Genomic DNA, 21,646 nt, shown 5'->3' with positions numbered 1-21,646 from the left:
ATCATGTGCAGACTTAAAAGTAGAAAAACACTTACCAACTTTGACTGGAAAGGATGAATTTCTTTGTAACTCAGAAAACAAAGCACAGCTGATAGACATGTTGACACTGAAGCTACGGGCCAACAAAATGATCGTGCACCAAGCTGAAGCTGATGCAGACACCCTAATTGTTGAAACTGCAATTGATTTATCTTCAAGTAATGCGTCTGTTACGGTTGTCGCTACAGATACTGATATTTTAACGTTATTGATAGCAAGATCTAATGACAATGATTCAAAACTTTATATGTTAAAACCTAGAAGCGGAAAGACTGCAAGTAAATGTTACAATATTGCGGAAATTCAACGAAACATGGGAGTCCTAAAAGATGTATTACTTTTTGCACATGCAATGTCTGGTTGTGACACAACCTCAGCATTTTTCAGAAAGGGAAAAGTAAAAACTTTCCAATGTCTAAGCAGCACAGAGTTACAAAAGACGGTGTCCGTATTCAATGATCCTCGATCTAAGCACGATGACATCGCACAAGCTGGGGAAGCATTTGTTTTGCATCTCTACAATAAATCTAATCTGAAACTTGATTTGGATGAGCTGAGGTACTATTTGTACAAACAGACAGTTGCCAAGCAAACTTTAAAGGATAATTTTCAGCTCTCATCTCTGCCACCTACTAAAGCTGCAACTCGGCAGCATTCATACCGAGTCTATTTACAAGTGCAGCGCTGGATGGGAAACGATCTTCCGCCTTGTGAATGGGGTTGGAAAAAGCTTGGCCAAACTTTAGTTCCACTAACAACAGAGCAGCCCCCTGCGCCTGAACAGTTGTTACATCTTATCAGCTGCGGTTGTAAGAAGGGATGCGGACGCTGGTGTGAGTGTCAGAAAGCAGGCTTGATGTGCTCGGCGATGTGCCGTCATTGCCTTTGTCAATTATGTGAAAATTCTCCTGATGTTATACATGACGATTGAACTAGTAATCTTTTTATAATAAGTAATAAATATTCATTTACTTTATATTTTACGCTCTTTTACTGATCGACCATGCATATACAGCTTAGTTACTGGTTTACAAGCTGACCGAGTCATAAAAAAGTTTAAATTTGAATTTTGATCCGAATCCCACCTAAAATCGAAATTCACCCAAACACCCTGTATATCTTGAGAAGCAAGCCGGGGAGGGATGGGGAATTTTAAATAATGATTCAGTACCTTATACAGAATAAATGTGCAAAAATTCAGCTGGTTATAACGCATTTTGTATCTTTGGCTAAATTAAATCTAATAATCCTGGGCTATAAACATTGGCCCCCCAAAAAGGAAGACCATATCGAAGATGAGACTCGAATAAAGAAAAATATGTTATTTTAGAAGATGCTAAATTGAGTTCCTTCGAAACAGATCTTATGGCATAGCAGGCCGAGGCGAGTTTCTTACTTAACAAATCGATATGAAGGGACCATTTGAGGTTGCTGTCTAAAAGAATACCAAGAAATTTTACAGAATCAACGGTAGAGATCTGGCTGCTATTCACAAGCAGGGGTTGAAGAGCACCTTTATATGATAATGCTACCCTTTTATCCACGTTAAAGGAGAGTAAATTAGAGTCAGACCAGGTTTTTATCGTAAGAAGATCAGAAGTTATAGTTGCATGAAGAGTTGCAATAGTTGAGTTGCTCCAAGTGATACTGGTATCGTCAGCAAAAAGAAAAATTTTTCCATCGATTTTTAAATTAGTGATGTCATTTATAAAGATCAGGAAAAGTAGAGGACCCAATACTGAACCTTGTGGTACTCCACATATAATGTTTTTGAGACTAGAGTCAGTATCATTTGCTCTAACCAATTGTTTCCTATTATCTAAGTAAGATTTGAACCAATTCAAAGAAATACCTCGAATTCCATAGTAATTAAGTTTTTTAATCAAAATGTTGTGATTTACACAATCAAAAGCTTTGGAATAGTCACAGAAAACAGTGGTAGTATAAAGATTATTGTTTAGTGCTTGGTAAACCTCGTGAAGTACAGAAAACATGGCATCAGTTGTACATTTATTAATTAAGAAGCCGAACTGATTTTGTGATAAAATATTGTTATCAAAGAGAAAGGACATAAGTCGGGTTTTTATGAGCCTCTCAATAATTTTGGAGAGTACCGGTAGTAGGGCAATAGGTCTATAGTTGCAGGCATTAGATTTTTCGCCACCTTTATGAAGATGAATAATAATGGCGCTGTCTTTAGGCACTCTGGAAATTTACCGTTTTCAAAGGAATCATTAATTAGTGACACGAGGAGTTCTAACACATTATCTGTGAGATTTGAGAAGATTTTTATGGATAGTCCATCAGTACCAGAAGATGATTTGCTTTTGATACTATTGATCGTTTGGATCAATTCAGATTTATAGATTGGTCTTATAAAGAATGAATTCGAGACAATTTCTGAATTAGGGAGATAGGAAATGGGATCTTGTTGAGACTGAATAGTTGATGTTATATTTTTACTCACGTTAATGAAGTATTCGTTTAGATTTTCAGGGTTTGGAAGGGCAAATGTTTGAGCTGCGTGGGTTTTATTTCGAAGATCGTTTATTATGGACCAAGTTTCTTTTGCAACACTTTTGGAGCTTCCCAGACGATTTTGATAGTAGGCTTTTTTAGCTGATTTGATGAGTTTTAGGTATGTGACTCTGTAATTGGTGATATATTGAGTGATAGAGACGTTGGTAGTAAATTTCTTGATATAAAGTAGTGAACGCATTTGCATTTGAACAATTTGCTGATATGCGGATACCTTTGGTAGTCCAGGGTTTGCGACGTTTTGGCTTAATCGTAATTAAAGGAAATGCCTTATTGAAGATACAGACAAGCTTCTCCAAAAAATCACTGAAATTATAGTCCACGTCCGTACAAGGAAAATGCCAGTCAGAAGTTAAACATAAATTTTGAAATTTATGAAAATTCCGAGCGGAAAAAATCCTACCTAAACGTCGGGTTTTCGAGGAGGGTTTGCTGAAGATGTTAAATTTCGTATATACTGCTTCATGATCCGATAGTTCCGCATTAATAACTGTAGAGCAAACATCAAGGGGTGAGAAATCGGAGACAATATAATCAATTATGGTAGATGTAGTTTTTGTAATCCTTGTAGGAGAATTAACGTGCATTGAGAGACCATATGATTCAAATATGTTGACCAAGAACATTTGGGTAGCACAAGCAGCAGCATAATTTATGTTGAAGTCTCCGCATATAATTTTTCTGCTTTTGTGAGGCAAGTCATCTAACAAATTTAGCAGGTTCTGAAAAAATAGTTCCACGGAAGAGTCAGGTGATCTATAGATGCAAATAATGTAAAGATTAAGATTTTTATTAAAAACTAAGGAAAATTCAAAGAAGGCTTCATTCAACAAAAAGTCATATTTTGTTATCAGAGAAAAATCATTGTTTGCAGAAAGAATTAGGGTGCCTCCATGAGCTGAGTTTGGATGATCATACCTAGCAATTGTGGTATATTTCTCTACAAAAAAAGGCTTGTTGACTGCAAGCCAGTGTTCTGTAACAGCAACTATGTGGGGAAATCCTAATTCCTCTAGAAACAAAAACAATTCGTCAGTTTTATTTCTTATAGAACGAATATTAATCAGAACCATACTAAAGTTGTCATTATTCGAGGTTTCTAGTTCCTCAGAACACGTCGTATTATTTAAAAATTTCGTCTTGGAGAGCTAGTGGACTAATAATTTCGGTGACATTCCCTTGATTTTTGCAGGTGAATAATTCTTTCCGAAGTGAGAAAAGACCTAAAAACAGCAAGATCAGCGTCTACTTCATCTGCACCGATTCCATAAGCATCGTTGAATTCTAGAAGAATTTTTCTTAGATCTTCACTCTTAGTCGGAAGTCCTTCGGAAGCCAGAAACAGTTTAACACTTGTGTTGGTATACCCATCATAAAATACTGATGCAGGTTGGTCGTGTAGAAAAGCAAGATGAATTTTAATGGCCTCCAAGATATCCGGTTCCCTTAATCTGGCTAAAAGATATCGACTATTCGAGTTATTGGTCAATCTAACTCTTGGTGGGGTCAAAGGATCCAGATTTATCGATGGTTCTAAAGTATCCTTCTTAATGAAATTAATATGAGAACGGAAAGGATCTTTAGATTTGCACATTGCAATGGCCTGCTTGTCTGTCAGTATATTTGTGGTATCAACTTCATTCTTGTTACTTGGAATGGTGATTGGATTTTCCAAGTTAACCGTGCTTCTGATGTTCTTCCGATTTATATCTGTCTCAGATGAAGTCGTTGGTTCGGAGTATAAAGATTCTGTAGACCACTTAACGTTTACACCCGGTGGCCAAATTTCTTTATTAAATAATAAGTCAATAGATGTTTTAGACTTAATACCAATTTTGAATGAGGAGCCAGTATCTGAGTTGGCATCTTTAAGGAGGGCGTAACATCTTATAAATTCCTTGATACCTAGCTTTTCTTTAATGTAATGAACTACTTGTATAGGTGTGTATATTGGGGCTAAGTTGCTAATGACGACAAAGTGACATTTATCTTCTGCAATTTTTGTTTTTTTGACTGTACTGGTTTCGAAATGCTGGGTGTCTTCAGTTTGGGTACTTGAAGTGGCATATACTATGTTTTTCTTCGATACCTCTTTCTTCGTTGGTATAGTAGGTAGTTTGTTGGAAAGATTACACATTTGATTAGATATTTCATTGATGTGTGAAGAGAGCCTCTCTAATCCCAACTTTATCTCAGATGAATTTGTATCTTGGACTTGTATTTTAATCGTGTCATTTGAACAGTCGAAAAAAACTGACGATATATTGAAAATAACTTGTTCCATCTGCCTTATGGATTTTAAAAGATACTCAGGATTTAACAAGTTATTTAATTTATGAATCTCGTCAATTTTTTTTGTAAGATAGTCTAATTTGTCGTCATTTTTTGCTAATAAATCATATGTCTCTATAAATACAGGCAAATTATCTGTGAGTTTTTTTAGTAACTTGAAGTAAGGCGTCAAAGTTCTCTTGTGGTATTTGATTTTTTGTTAAATTTGTTACTTTTTCATTTAAACATCTGAGGCTAGGTGAATCACATAATGTACAGAAATATTTTAAATGGGCATTTTTTGGATCTAGTAGAGTTTTTGAGGTGGTTTTATTGAGACCAGAACACTTGAGACAAAAATATCGTCTACAGTCCCCATGACAACGTATCTTATATTTGTCGTTTTCGGAAAATTCAATCAAGCAAATATCACAATTGTAGATCATGGTGGTCAAGGTTAAGCAATATTTAATTGGGTCGTTGAATGTAAAAAAAGTAAACAAAATGTAGAATAGTCAAACAAATCTGGTAACACTTACAACGAGTTTAGTTACACAACACTCCAAAACAATAACAAAAACACTTAAACAAATTTGAGTAAGTCGGTCGTGATGACAACCAAAACAAAACACAACTGGTCACATCGACGACTGAAAACGAACTGTTGTAGGTACATAATTTTACATGCAGGCTCAGAGAATGGATTTATAGACGGATCAAGCTTAATTTTTAAATCGGGCTCCAAAAAAGGAGATTATCATGGAGAAATGGATGCTGATATTTTTGAGAGTTGGTTGGAGAAGGATCTTTTACCACGATTGCAAGAGCCATTAATGATCGTCTTAGATAATGCCAATTACCATAGTCGACAAATAAATAAATGGGCAACGCAATCCTGGAAAAAAGATGAATTGGTAGAATGGCTGAGAAGTAAAGGCATCTTATTTCCACTGAATAGCTGTAAAACAACTTTATTAGACATTATTAAAGCTCTTCCCAAACCTCCAAGACATTATACTGTTGATCAGCTAATTAACAAAGCTGGTCATGAAGTACTTCGTTTGCCTCCCTGTCACTGTCACTTTAATGCCATTGAAATGGTATGGAGTCAAAAGAAACGGTTTTATGATCAGCACATATTGGCAAATAAAAATGTTGTAAAAGATTGGGAAACAGCTTTAAATAATGTAATTAGGGATCAGTGGAAAAATTATGTTCGCCACATCCATAAGGTAATTATGGAAAGCTATAAAAAGGAAAAGGTTGTCTTATCAAGTACAACCTTTAGTAATAAACGTAGATGAGGAAAGTTCATCTAATCAAGAAATAGAAGATAAGAAAATCTACGGTTTCGTTTTGATTAATTGATGTTGGGGATTAGTTGCGATGAAACAGTGATACATATTTAACCTTATAACTATCAACATAAAATAACTCAAACAAACATAGCTAATCCTTTTTATTACATTGGTTCCGAACTTTTTTCTAACTGTTTAATATTCTTTAAATGTGTGTAGATATGCAAGTCCATAATAACTAGTATTTTGGATTCAACTCAGGTTAATAAACGGAACATTTTACTATATTCTCTTAAATAGTTCAGGACGACGTTTGGCCACCTAAAAGTTTATCTACATCTACAATAATACCAAACCTGCATAGATTCACACTGGCTTCAAAATTTTATATGCATCAATTCTTAACCATTATCGTATGAATGGTTATCTGTAATCCTGATGTGAAATTTATACGGACAAAATCAAACACTTCTAAATATATTAAGGGTATCACATCATGAATCCATATTCTAAAAAAGATATAAGTAAAATATTTACTCTTTAACATGCTTTCAAACAAGCTCTCGACATTTGTACAAAACAACACCAATAATCTTGCATACCTGAAGTACAATCGTTTTTGTATTTGTATTAAAAGGTACTTACTTATTCATCAAATAAATCCCTAGATTAATTACATCAAAATATTTACGTGCATTACTATCGATATAAATTCACATTTTTATTTCATTTATAAAACTTATGTGATTACACTTAGCTACATTATGTAGTAGAATCTGATCAGCTTGAGAAACAATGGCACTGAAGAATTTTTAGTCATATGCTAAGAAAAGAAAGTCATAATTTTTACATAAGATATCTTTAATGAAGATATTTAAATAGTAATGGTAAACAATAGGCAATAGCTGATATCTTAATATATTATGACATCCCGTCTCTTGATTTTTACTTAATAAGAAACTAGCAAACAAAATCAGATTAGAATAGAACAAGAGGTAAATGATGGACCAAGAATATTACAGCAGGAAGTTTATTCTGCCGTAACACAGCTAAAGGATGGCAAAGCAGCAGGTCCCGATAATATACAAGCAGAACTACTCAAACTGATGGACAACGAATCAATGGCAATAATCACAAAGATATTCAACAACATATACAACTCTGGACAAATACCAACAGAATGGCTGAAGTCTGAGTTTATTGCACTTCCAAAAAAACCAGGAGCCAAAAAGTGCGAAGAATACCGTACGATAAGCCTGATGAGTCATCTCCTAAAATTGTTCCTAAAGGTAATCCATACGAGAATTTACAAGCTATGTGAAAGTCAAATTTCGCCCAACCAGTTCGGGTTCATAAATGCTGTTGGTACGAGAGAGGCTTTGTTTTCAATACAAGTCTTATTCCAAAGATGCAGAGACGTGGGTTGCGATGTATACGCATGTCTGGTTGATTACGAGAAGGCTTTTGATCGAGTACAACACGCCAAGATGATGCAAATACTAAAAGAAGCAGGACTTAACAACCAACCTCTAAAAATAATTAGAAACCTTTACTGGAATCAGACTGCAAACCTCAGAGTTGACGGTGAACTCACCGAATATGTCAAAATCATGCGTGGAGTGAGGCAAGGCTGCATTTTGTCCCCCCTAATTTTCAATCTTTACTCTGAAAGAATATTTGTCGAAGCTTTGCACGAAACTGAAAAAGGTATTCTACTAAACGGGTACCGGCTAAATAATATCAGGTATGCAGATGGCACCATAGTATTTGCGGACAACCTAGAAGACCTACAAGTCCTTATGGACAAAATCACGTATTACAGTCAACAATATGGACTCAATATAAACGTAAAGAAAACAAAGCTTATGATCGTCAGCAAGAAAAAGATAACAGAAGGTCAACTTAATATCAACCTAACCCCTGTAGAAAGAGTGAGGCACTACAACTACCTCGGCACCATAATAAATGAAGAATGGACCAACAACCAAGAAATAAGAGCGCGCATCGGAAAAGCTAGATCAATCTTCAACCGTATGGGGGCGTTTTTCAAGAGCCACAACCTTTCTCTTGGTATAAAAGTAAGAATGCTGAGATGTTACGTCTTCTCTGTCCTTTTTTATGGTGTTGAATCATGGACCATGAACGAGGATATGTGCCGAAAATTGGAAGCATTTGAGATATGGCTATATCGGAGAATTCTTAAAATCCCATGGACTGATCGGGTCACAAATGAGGAGGTTCTTAGAAGAATGGGGAAGAACCGAGAAGTACTAACCACCATCAAATCTAGAAAGTTGGAATATTTTGGACATATTATGCGAAATGAATCCAGATATGCCCTCCTACAAGCCATCCCACAAGGAAAAATATTTGGAAAGCGAGGTCCAGGAAGAAGAAGAACATCCTGGTTAAAGAACCTCAGAAACTGGTTCAACACAACATCTGTACAGCTTTTCCGTGTTACTGCAGATAAAGTGAAGATTGCCATGATGATCGCCAACATTCGTCACGGATAGGCACATCAAGAAGAAACAAAATCAGAACTGATTGTAAAAGTCAAAAAGATCTATCTTTCCAAGCAAGATGGAATATTATCTGTCAAATGCTATGGAGAAGTCATTGCTCATGATATTTAACTAGAATTACCTCTACAAAGCAATCAACATACTCTTGAAATATCAATAAATTTGTCATGATCGATTTCCCCAAACGAAATCCATGTTGCCTGCTGATTAATATAAGTTGTGTTTTGTGTTTGACATTATCTCAAATCTTGATGGTGATATAATCTGTGATCTTAAAATCATAATAAAAGTCAACATATTTAAATTTGGTTTTTGTTCACTAGGTACATAATTTTCTTAATAAACGCTAGAAGCTCTTAATAATAAGGACTTACTCACTTAACATACCAAAAAAAAACGTCAAACTACTGTCAAAGTGTAAAGACGCATTTCAAAGTTCCTCTCGAAAATTTAAATTTATTAGCAGTTTTTATTAGTTAAATCCGTTAAATTTTCTTTTTTAGTTTCGTTAATTTAGTTATAGTTTAAGTTTTATATAAATATAAGTCAGTTTTAGCGTTCGAAGCGATTAAATCTTGATGAGCGGACACGGTGACAGTGACCCTCCCGATCCCGGAGAGGACGAATTTTACAAGTTTAGAGAAGAACAGAATAATAATATGGAAATAACAGCGATTTCAGGTATCGATAATATTAATAAAAATGTCAATAGCAGCTCAAACGTAAGTAAAAATCAACTTCATATTTCGTCAAACTCGTCCCAAATAAATACAAATGACATTAGAACTACCTATAAATATTTACAAACTGACACAGGTCCTTTTGAAGTAATAATTGAAAATAAAAGTGATTTACGTTTAAATGCGATTAGGGTTGGTGATATAATATTAAAAAATTGGCCGGAACTGGATAATAAAATAAAAATAATTGATTTGGCAGGAAAACATCGAGTAAAAGTAGTTTTTGGAGAGTCAAAATGGGCCAACTTTTTAGTAGATCAAAATAAATCAAAAAGGTTTACTGAAAATAAACTTGAGGCTTATGTACCTAAATTTATGATTCATCGTCAGGGTATTTTAAGGGATATTGATAGAGACATTTCAGATGAGGAGTTAAAAAATAAAATTAAAGCCTATGACTACCACTGTAAATTTACAGTAGTAGAAGTCAAAAGATTAAAAAGGAAAATTGTTGAGAATAATACTACGGTATATGTTCCAACTAAAAGTATTATTGTGACTTTTAGGGCACAAAGTTTACCTAAGTATGTAGTTATTAATAAGGTATTAATTCCGGTCGAACTATTTGTACAGAAAGTAATTTTGTGTTTCAATTGCCATCGTTACGGGCACGTGGGTGGACAGTGTCGTGGTAAGTCTAGATGTTTCAAATGTCACGGTGAACATTTATCCTCCAAATGCACGGAAAACCCAAACAATAAATGTCTTCAGTGCAACGGAGATCATTTAACTACAAATTTTCAGCTGTGTCCTGAATATCTGAGGCAAAAAACTATTAAAGATATTATGTCTCAAAAAAATTTAACATACAATGACGCAATTAAATTAATCCCCAATAGAACATATGCAAATGCAACTACTAGTGAAAATAAAACATTAAATCCTCAATTTCCCATAGAATTAGCGTCTCAAAAAGCTTTTCCACTCCTTCCCAGTCAAGCTGCTCTTCCATATTCTTCAGGTTTTTCGCAGTCTAGCCCCATAGATTCCCATAAATACACTATCTATAGAAATCCAACGAAAAGGGCCAGGCCTCAAACACCTGATCCTTGTATTAATGAAGCAATCAAAATAACTAAACCAATTGAAATCGCTAGGTTACAAGGGGGTATTTTGAGTCAAGAATCTTACCGAGAGAATATTATTAAAACGAATGAAATGTCAGAAACAGAAACGATAACATTAGTATTTGAATTAGTTATGGATATATTAAAGTCTTTAAATAGGGATAATATTTTAAATGTTCAACAGTTTGAAGTGGTTAATATTATTAAGGACAGACTCAATAAACAGGGATTAAGCTCGCAGACATGAACAAAACCTTTTCTATTACACAATGGAACTGCCGATCGGCAGTTTCAAATAAATGTAATTTGGAGTATTTACTTCATGAATATAAAATCAATATAGGTCTTCTTTCGGAGACTTGGTTTAAACCAAATATTTATTATAATTTCGTAGGTTATAATTGTTCACGTTTAGATAGAGAAGATGGAAAAGCTGGTGTAGCAATTTTAATTAAGGATGAAATTAGTTTTTCTGAGATAGATTTACCTCAAATGGAAAAGATTATGGCTAGGTGTGTATGTGTTCGGATTGGTCAATTTAAGGAAATTTATCTTGTTTCAGTTTACATAAAACCTTTGAGTAGAGTTACACTGACACAATTTCTTAATTTTTTTAATAGCATACCAAAACCATGTATAATTGGTGGGGATTTTAATTCGCATCATTCGGCATTTGGATCAGATCTAGAAGATTTTGAAGGAAGAAACCTGTTAGAAGCAATAAACTCATTAAATCTAGTATTTTTAAATACAGGGGAACCAACCCTTGTTACTAGACCAGGCCAAAGAAAAAGTGCTATTGATATTACTATATGCTCTCAAAATATCAGTCAATTATTCCAGTGGGAGGTACTTCAAGATCCCCATGGCTCTAACCATTTGCCAATACTCATGAAATGTCAACTTAGAGGAACGCCACCACCAACAAAAAGTCATAAAATATGGAAAATTAACAAGGCAGACTGGAGAAAATTTAGCACTTTGTTATATGAAAAATCATTGAATGTTATTGACGATAGTTATGACAAATTATTAGAAGATATGAACGAAGCAGCTACCGTAGCTATACCAAAAAAGAGTACAAATAAACGAAATACTTGGGAAAAATGCAAACCATGGTGGAATAATGACCGCCAAGATGCAGTAACGAAACGCAAGCAGTTATTTAGTAAATATAAAGAGAATCCAAATTTGGATAATCTTAATAAGTATCAAAATCAAGATGCGATCGTTAAAAGAATTACAAATGAAGCAAAAAGAGCTAGTTGGAAATCGTATTGTGAAAGTTTGAACAAAAATACTCCAATGAAAGATGTTTGGGCTAAATTAAACAGATTCAAAAACAGGAAACAAGCAAATAGACATCGAATAGAGTGGGGAGAATGGACAGAATATTTTCATAGTAAAATCTGTCCGAATTGGGTTAACGAAAAACCAAGAGAGTTCAAAAATAATTATACAAATATCACATGCTAAATAAACCTTTCACAATGAACGAATTACAACAAGCTTGTAAGAAAAGAAATAATACGTCTCCCGGAATAGACAACATCCACTACCCAATGATTGCTGAGATTCCATTTATAACTAAGCAGCGCTTATTAGGCATTTATAACAGTATATATACAAACAAGTCGAACATACCAGACGATTGGAAAAAATATTTAATAGTACCTATTCTTAAACCTAATAAACCTAGAGATTCTGCAGACTCCTACAGACCTATTGCATTGGGGTCTTTGTAACGGTCCACCCGTTATAATATAATTTTAGCTCTTTAATTATTTTTTATAATTATTTTCTCTTGACCTCCCAATTAATTTCTGTAACTTTCTCGTAAAGGACCACTTATGTGACGTCACACGTCGACGTCTGCGGAACAATTGTAGAATCGTTCCGTGACATTTAATTCATGTTCTGTGGTCGTTTGAGATGCTCCTCTTGGAAGGTGAGGGAAAAGTTCCGTGGCACGTGGCACTTGTGGCTGGAGATTCAACGAGCATGGATGGGTGGCGTGTGCAAATAGTAGGTCAAATTTAGAGGTTAGACCTCCAATATGTGAATTTTGGAGTTTGGATCACCAGAAACTTATTTGTGGAAGGAATAAGTAATTAATCCAATGGGATTTCTGCACAACATCATCGTATCACACGGTAAATAGCAATATCTGTTTTTTATAAATAGTTTTTATAACCACCTGTTGTCACTCTTGTTCCAGGTGACAAAATATATATTCTTTCTGATGTGTGCGATGTGTAAATTTAATCAGTGAATTGTTCTTTTAATTATTCTATTATCTATAAGTAATATCTTTTAATTAGTCCCATATCTATAGATAATATTCATCCAGAGAAAATTCTAATAGTTTTAATTTTTTTTGGTTATACTAAAGTAACTTCTAATATCATTTATAAGTACCCTATAATAATTACTTTAAAGAAATCATATTTATTCCAAATCCACATGTCTGTAATGAGAACTCACATAAACTTTGTCAAGGTCAAGTACTTCAGTAATTAAGAGGTCTCTTTTTGTGTGTTTTTTTATTACTATCTATTCAAAAAAAAACACTTTCCTAGTTTTTCTTCCTTTTCTTTGATTTATTGTATACTTGGGAAATTGAAATAAACGGGAGTTATGTTTTTTGTAGCCACCCATGTGAGAACTTAAAACACCTCGAAACACCGTGAGGCCAATCTCCAACCATAAGTCGCCAGGGAATACGTCTTTTTGGGAACAAGCTATGGGAGCGTTCCAGCTCAATTTTCGTCTTGGCACCTGGGCCTACAGGAGTCATGGGGGCGCACCATCCTGGTGCATCATTTTCTAGGATGTAACCGCAACCTCGTTTGGGAACATTTAGTGAGGTGTTTTAGTAACTATTGGTTTTTTTATATTTCAGACTATCTGTTAAATACACTATGTTTTTTCCAGATTTAGGTTACCTCTGGTTTTTTTTTGACATATTTGTATATTAGATTATTTGGTTCCCAAACTTTGTATCTACGGTAACTTCTTGTGCACAGGAATAAGCCTAGAGAAAATTAGGTTTTTAATACTTTATTATTGGTTTATGTAATTCGGGTAAATTTATTTTTTAATATTACTAGCTTGTTTCCCAAATATTTTACTGTTATTTGCTTTATTCCATTTGTTCGGTTAATTTATGTCATCGTCGGTATTTATCTCAACTTCATTTCTATTTCATTCCTTGTATATTTAACTTGCATACTTCATTATTGTATTTTCCCTTAGTGAGGCTTGGGCCTATTTATTTGTAGTATTTTCATCTTTGTCAGTTTCCTTTAGTTGTACGTAGCAGGCGTACTATAACCATTTGGTAGAAGACTTATGTAATTTTGTACCCTATATGTTAGTGAGAGGTACTTATACCTGTAATTTTGTAACAGATAACATTATTGTTGTTATCTTAGAGATAACTTTTTGTATAACTTATGTCATTTTAGAGTCACATGATATACACTTTGTGTAACTCAGAGATTGTCAAAAATCTAGTAGTTATTTTTAATAAATATGTATTTATTTTGTATATCAATTATTTTATTATTCCTTTATGTTCATTATTACAGGTTTAATATATTTAATATTTGACAGCAGTGTAAGATACCTGGGAAAATGATCGAAGATCATTTTCATGGCGCCCATGATTTGTTAGATTTATTTATTTTGTTCGTCTTTAGCAATTATCTATCTTCATTCTGTTTCAGTACATTATTCTTATTTTATTATTTCATCTTTTAGTCATCATTACTATCTATATAGAGCTACTGTTCTTCGACAGGCATGCAAACGAGCCGTATCCATCCTTGAGTGTCAAGTTGCTCTCTTGCATCTATAGCTAGCCAACTCTATTCAGTTTGCCTCTGTCTCTTCCCACTTCTACTTCTATCCCTTCTAATCCCCCTTTCTTCAGTACAACTGCACTTTAGTAGTATTTTTTTTATTTTTCCTATTGCGGCTTCTCAACGTAGAAGCCACTTCACTCTTTTCGTTACACACATCTCCACTTCATTTTCCATAATAGCCCAACTGTTTAGTTACCTAGTCTCTTCCTTTTTTTTTCCTTACTTCTGTTGGAGTATATCTTTCTTTTTACTTTCACTCCAACAGAAGTTTTCTCATTTTTGTTACATCTTGTATAATGAAAACGTACGAACGACTTATTAAAAACAGGTTAGAACACTGGCTGGAGAAAAATCAATTATTATCAGCAGTCCAATATGCATTCAGAAGAGGACGTTCAACTCAAGAAGTTACAACATCATTTGTTACTGATGTACAATTAGCATTTACTCGTAACAACTCAATATCCTGCCTATTTTTAGACATTAAGGGAGCATATGATGTAGTTAATCTAGACATATTGACAGATAAATTATACGCCATAGGAATTCCAGAAGGGGTCATTGCGAACTTAATGAAGTTATACCGTGATAGAAAAGTGTATTTAAATATAAATGGAGTGATAGGTACGCCCAAATCAACATCAATTGGATTGCCTCAAGGAAGTATTTTAAGTCCATTATTGTTTATTCTGTACACTGCTGATGTTACTAGTTCTATTACCGAAGAAACTAGAATACTTCAGTACGCAGACGACTTTTGCATTTATACGGAAAAGACGTCGATCGAAGCTTCAATCAATGCATTAGAAAACGCCACAGAAAGAATTGCCGAATGGTCACAAAGAAATGGATTCAGCATCTCTCAAGATAAATCAGTCATGTGTTCATTTACGAGAAGACGTTATCAACCACCAAACCAAATTAATATAGGACCTTTCACATTCCCATATAAAACATCTGTTAAATACCTTGGCATAATTTTAAATCAAAAGCTCTCTTGGAAAGAACATATTCATCATTTGTCAAAAAAATGTGAAAACGCAATAAATGTACTAAGAGCTTTTAGCCACACAAAGTGGGGAGCCGATCCAAATATATCACTAATCTTCTATAGAGCACTAATACGTTCAGTGATTGACTATGGTTGTATTTTATATGGAAATGCAAATTTGACTCAATTGGAGATATTGGAAAAAATAAAAAATAAGTGTTTACGACTTTGTCTTGGATGTATACAAAGCACACCAACACATATTTTAGAAATTGAAGCAGCAGAGCCTCCTTTGCATCTTAGACGGCAATTTTTGTGTGATGTTTTTATGTCAAAACTCCTAGCACAGAAAAGATCTGAGAAAATACAAAACCTCAATTCAAAAATAGATAGTCCCTTCTGGCGACGTAAAATTCATCCCAAAGTAATAAGCAGTTATCAGCTATTAATCCAATTTAATAGCGAGGTTTACAGAAATGACATCCTTCCCTTTTATAATTGTGATTATAACCTATTAGAACTACAAATTCCGTATTATTATCTTAATATTGAACCACATGTTAATCAATCTAACATAAATACGTTTGTTGAGAATACAATTCTGAAAAGATGGCCGGAGTCCGATTGTATTTATACAGATGGATCCAAATTCGCTGAGTCAACTGGATGCGCCTTTTACCATTCAAATGAAAATCTATCCAAAAAATTTAAACTTTCAAATCAAATGTCTAGTTATACTGCTGAGCTCATCGCAATTCTTCAAGCTTTGAGGTATATTAATATCCATCACAAGAATAAGTTTGTTATATTAACAGATAGCAAAAGTTCGGTAGACACAATAGTACAAACTAAATTATCAAGCACTTCATCAGTAGTAATTATAAAAATTTTAGAAACAATCCAGTTACTTACGAATACAGGTAAACAAATTTCTTTGGTTTGGATTAAGGCTCATTATGGAATTAACGGAAATGAAATAGTGGATAGACTTGCCAAGGATGCTACTACAACAGGGGAAACGATAGAAGAACCATTAATGCCAGTCACTGATCTACGACAATGGTTTAAGAAAAAACAAATGGAGCAATGGCAACTGGAATATGATATCTCTCTTAAAGGTGTACGATTTCATGATATCCAACCAAAAATTTATAGAAAACCGTGGTTTAACGACATTACAAATCGGCACTTCATTAAAACCTTAAATAGAGCAAGGAACAAACATGGTTTATATCCAGTTCACAAAAATAAACTAGGGTTGGCCACTTCTCAAAACTGCACATGCGGGGAGTTGGGTACTTTAGAGCATGTGATTTTCGATTGCGCAAACTTCCAGATGCTGAATCAACAGTTATATAAGAATCTACAAACAGTAGGAGTTACTCTCCCCACCAATTTAAATTCCATTTTATGTACACGAAATATAAATTTGTATAAAATTGTTTATAACCACTTAAAAAATATGAAAATTGATATTTAAAAAAATATATATATATAAAAAAAAATAAAAAAAATATATATATAAAAAAAAAGAAAAAAAAAATAAATATTAAAAAACAAAAAAAAAAGAAATAAAAAAAAACAAAAAAAAACAAAAAAAAAAAACAAAAAAATCACAAAGAAGGCCTAAACCTCCGCGAGGATGAATCGGGTTTAGGTCTTAGCGCGAAAGAAAAAAAAAAGTTAATATCAATTAGTGGTTTAGTATAAGTATTTAGTAATAGTGTTTTATTAGTATGTATTTTTAATGTAATGTATGTAATATATGTTTGATTATTAAAATATAATGTATATCAGTTAAAATTAGGAAATTGTGTCTATGAAAATAAAAAAAAATAAAAAATTTGAGCTGGCCAATTGGTTCAAACCAAGGTCATAAATCTAAACACACACACACACACATACTCACTTAAAGCAATATCCGTATTTTTCGGACAAATATTTTTAAAGATAAGATCTAGAATCTAGATAAACCCGCCTCTCATTATGTTTCATTAATTTATGGAAAAAATGTTCATGTAAGGGTAAGACTGGTCTAGAATTAAACATGGTCAAATAAAGAGACATAGCATCCACCACATCAGTCATCATTCTTTCTCACAGTGAATATCAGGTACAATAAAATCATCAAAAACATAAAAATACAATGTGGATACTCATATGTAATAATGTTAACCGTTAATTGTTAAATGTAAAAATGGTTAATATTTAATTTAATATGCTTCTTATTAAAAAAAATTAAATCACTAAATTTTACATTTGATTAGGTAAAACAAATTCGCTCTCCCTGGGACTGTAATTATACCTCGACGACGGTGGGAGGGCCGAGTAACCGGTCGTGGTCCCTAAAAATTTGTGAGGGAAGCACGACCGATGAAACCAAGAACAGTCCCAGCGTCCAGTGACTGTGCACCGGGTGGCCGCCGGACACCGCCGCTGGACGCAAAAAAGGCGCCGCAACTGAGGAGAGTAGTTGCGCCGCCTTTCGCCTTCAGCAGTTGTATTTCACCCTCCAACTTCCCTACGACTACTCAAATACCTAAAGTTACTCTCGCCCACTCCGGCATTGTGGCCGGGGGTCGATGGGTGACCTCACGCACCATGCGGAGGCCCTACCATCGGACTCCGATCACAAATCTCTACTTCGAAAACTTTTTCGACATACCCACTGCGAGTAGCCGCCATGTCTTACCCCACCAAAGTACCTTTCCCACCACACATCCATTTCAAATCCCGCGTAACAGGGGAGGCAGCAATTACGCGGAAACTCCAGGTAGCCTGCGAATACAGACTGCCACTGCGTCCGGAGGCAACCGTGAAAAAAAGCCTAGAGGAATAAACCTCAAAAAATAATCACACTATCACGGTGGAAGGTATCGTGCCGAAGTAACCTAGCCTTAGCGCGGTAAGGGCGCACTGCCGCGCCGGACGTGTAGTACTTCCCTACTCGTGGGAATCACATGGACCAAACAAATATAAACAAAGGTACAGGGAATAACGACGATGACTATAGGCAAAAGAATAAGGAAGACGGGAAAACCAATGAGAACGGGGAAGAGCGGCCGCAAGACGGCAGAACAGAAGAGGAAGAACAACGAAAGTTCGAAAAGGAGATGTTAGAATGGCACGATAAACAGCCAAAGATGAATAGGTCGGGTCCTCCAAAGCACTCGACTCTAGTAGGAGGGGACTTGTTAAAGGAAATTAACAAAGAAGAGGAAAAAGAAGGAGACAAAGTGGAGGAAGACACCTCAGTGGAAATTGTGGAAGTGAGGAATAAGGAAGTAGAACGGAGAAAGGAAGAGCAAGGCGATTCATACTGGCAAGATATAGAAAAGAGCGTCCTAACAGCTTTCCTGTTCGACGAAGCGGACAGGGAAGAAATACAGCAAAACAAAAAAAGGAAAGGCAATAGCCTAGAAATGAACGAAAAATTTAAAAGAGAAAAGAGAGGAGAAAGCAAAAAATACTCAGAGGAGGCGGAAAACGAAAGAGTCCAAAGAAAATTGAAAGAAGTATTGGAGATCCTAAATGATAAAGGATCTATAGAGGAGGAGAATAAAGCTAAAGCAAGAAAGTTAATTGGAGAAATAACCTCTATCCAAACTAAAACGAGTCAGAATCAAAATGAAACGGTGCAAGAGGAGGTGAAATGCGAGCAGTGCAAAATAAAACTGGAACAAGAAAGGCAAAAAAAAAGAAACAGAAAATAATAAAAGCGTTAAACAAAGGGGGGACATAATTAATTTTAGCCAGATATACAAAAAGAAATGGGAGGAAAAGGTATTTGAAAAAACGAAATATGAACAGGGGGGTCTACAAGAGACAATAACCAAAAAGAATGCTTAATTGTAACAAAGAGCGACATTAAAGAAGGAGGGGTAGAAAGTGTCATACGTACCATCCGGGAAGACGAATATGAAATCATCGAGGGATGTAAAGAAGGGAACGTGGAATACATAGAGAATGTCAAGAAAAGTTCCATGGCAAGCGAAAGGAGAGAATGGTTCACGTATGTTGTAAAAATAAAGAAGCACAGTATGTACGAAATGGCCGAGAGGGCCTTACAGCAAATTAAGGAAAGGGAAACGCCGCCAGAGACAATACGAGTGATAATAAATAATGAAATCAATAAAGAAGAGGTGCGGAAAGCTTTGGAATTCGTGGGTAGGGGGGAAATATTATATGGGAATTAGTTATCCGAGGAAAAGAAATGGACAAGGGAGCCAGGCATGAGCAAGACGAAGCCCTCCTGATTAAAACAGGGGGAAGAAGTATACCGATGTTCTAAAAGAAATGAACGAAAAGATAAACATCGGGAAGATAGGGGTGAAAGTAGATAGATTAAAGAAAACTGAAGGCGGGGACATCCTCGTGAAATTAAAGGGGAAGGAGCTGCCGACAAATTAAGAAAAGAGATGGACACGAGGATGTTCGCATTAAACATGGCTGTTAGACGGAAAGAAAACCACTTTACCATAACCGGCATGGACCCCGGGGTCACCGAGGATACATTACGAAACGCTATAAATGCATACACCGGGATTCCGAAAGATGAAGTGGATATAAAGATTCTCAGAACCAACCGAAATGGGGAGCAGAGCGCGACCATAGCCGTGCGCCCCACAAATGCTGAAGAACTCAGAAAATATAACACAATCGTGATAGGCTGGGTGTGGTGCCCCATCTCAGAGAGGTGCACCCCCACGAGGTGCTATAAGTGCTTACACTACGGACATAGCACCTATGAGTGTAAGGGTGAGAGCAGGGTAGCTTGTTGTTACAACTGCTTAAAGACAGGTCATACAGCGGTACAGTGTAACAACACTACGTACTGTCTTACTTGTAAGGAGGAGGGGCACCGGATGGACCGGATGCAATGCCCAGCCTACCGTGCGTGGGTGTACGGCAGGGGAGGGGAAAGAGAACCCCAAAAGGGTGTATAACAAGAAAAATAACAGTGAAATGATGAGAGGTGGCCTCCTGAAGAACGTTAGTGTGCCCCTATACAGTCCACCGGTGAAACAGGAGGCCAGGTCTCAAAGAGTTTCATGGAAAGTAAGTTATACCAGAAATCAAGCACCAAAGTATTTTATTTATAAAAAATTTATTTATACATTCTATTTATTTATTCTATATATTTTATTTATGTTGTTTAATTCATTTATCTCTCTACTTATATATTTTATTTATTAACTAATTATATTTTTATTAATTTTATCTATTTTATATATACCTATTTATTTATTTATTTATTTATCTTAGTTCGTACGAATTTTAACATAGCAGATAGACGCGAATCCGCTGCAGACACGACCTAAGGGAACTGAAACTAAGTGTACCCCAAGGATCAACCTGGTATAAGGATATTGCAGGTGAACGTGGGCAGAGCGCGCCGTGCGCACGATCTTGTTCACGCAAAAGCCTGCAAGCTAGAAACGGACCTGCTCATCGTCCCCGAACCAAATATTAAGATTACGACAGGCGGTGGATGGGTCCAAGATAATGGAAAGAACGTGGCGGTACTCATTAGAAATGGGGATGTGGGAGTGCAGGGCATTGTCAGGGGGGGAAATCATATTCTCATTAAGCTGACGGATTTCAGCATCCTGGCATGCTATGTATCTCCGAACATCCCTATGATGAGATACGAAGCTATCGTTGACGAAATAATGAGTGCCGCCTTACATGAAAAAGAGATATTGATCGCCGGGGACATCAACGCGAAATCAAGATTATGGGGTTATCCTATAAACGACAAAAAGGGGGAACTCTGGAACGAATGGATAGCCCAGGCTGGCCTCCAAGTACTAAATAATGATAAACCAACATTCATAAGGGGGTTCAGCCAATCACACATCGATGTTACTTTCGCAAGCGAAGGGCTATCCAGGAAAGTACAGGGGTGGGATGTCCTCGATGATCAGTTATTTACCTACCACCGCTACATACAGTATGAAGTAAAAACAAAAGGGGGAATAAAGCGGCCGATAGGTCATACAGAAACATACTTTAACAAAAACAAGTATCTATCGGGGGTCAGGAAAATAAACGAAGAAGAGATTCCTGACCTTGGTCAATTGAGAAGAGCTCTCCAAAACGCGGCAAGTTTGGCCACCGTGAAGAAGAAGAATAATAAAAAATCCCCCTACTGCTGGACGGATGAGATAGAAGGTCTTCGGGAGAGATGCCTCAGAGCTCGAAGGAATTACACCAGAAGCCAGGGCAACCTCGAGCTCAAAGAAATATACAAAGATTTGAAGAGAACATTGAATAAGAAAATAAAACAAGAGAAAAAAGAAAAGTGGCAG

At 35.5% G+C, this 21,646-nt stretch overlaps 2 protein-coding genes across 2 annotated transcripts; both read left to right on the top strand.

Annotated features, from left to right (window-relative positions):
• The first annotated feature begins 5,615 nt into the window (after positions 1-5,615).
• Positions 5,616-6,152, top strand: LOC126891263 (uncharacterized). The gene has a single exon (XM_050660443.1). The coding sequence runs from the start codon at positions 5,616-5,618 to the stop codon at positions 6,150-6,152; it is 537 nt and encodes a 178-aa protein (XP_050516400.1).
• A 12,143-nt stretch (positions 6,153-18,295) lies between these two features.
• LOC126891262 (uncharacterized) lies at positions 18,296-19,048 on the top strand. The gene has a single exon (XM_050660441.1). It carries the CDS (start codon positions 18,296-18,298, stop codon positions 19,046-19,048), a length of 753 nt encoding a protein of 250 aa, XP_050516398.1.
• Positions 19,049-21,646: the final 2,598 nt, after the last annotated feature.

Source organism: Diabrotica virgifera, chromosome 9 (assembly GCF_917563875.1).
Source record: "Diabrotica virgifera virgifera chromosome 9, PGI_DIABVI_V3a".
Lineage (NCBI taxonomy): Eukaryota > Metazoa > Arthropoda > Insecta > Coleoptera > Chrysomelidae > Diabrotica > Diabrotica virgifera.
This window is presented reverse-complemented; position numbering and strand designations above follow the sequence as displayed.

Excerpts from the sequence above, each read along its gene's own strand:
- LOC126891262 (XM_050660441.1), top strand. The coding sequence starts at position 18,296 with ATGGACCAAACAAATATAAACAAAGGTACAGGGAATAACGACGATGAC.
- LOC126891263 (XM_050660443.1), top strand. The coding sequence starts at position 5,616 with ATGGATGCTGATATTTTTGAGAGTTGGTTGGAGAAGGATCTTTTACCA.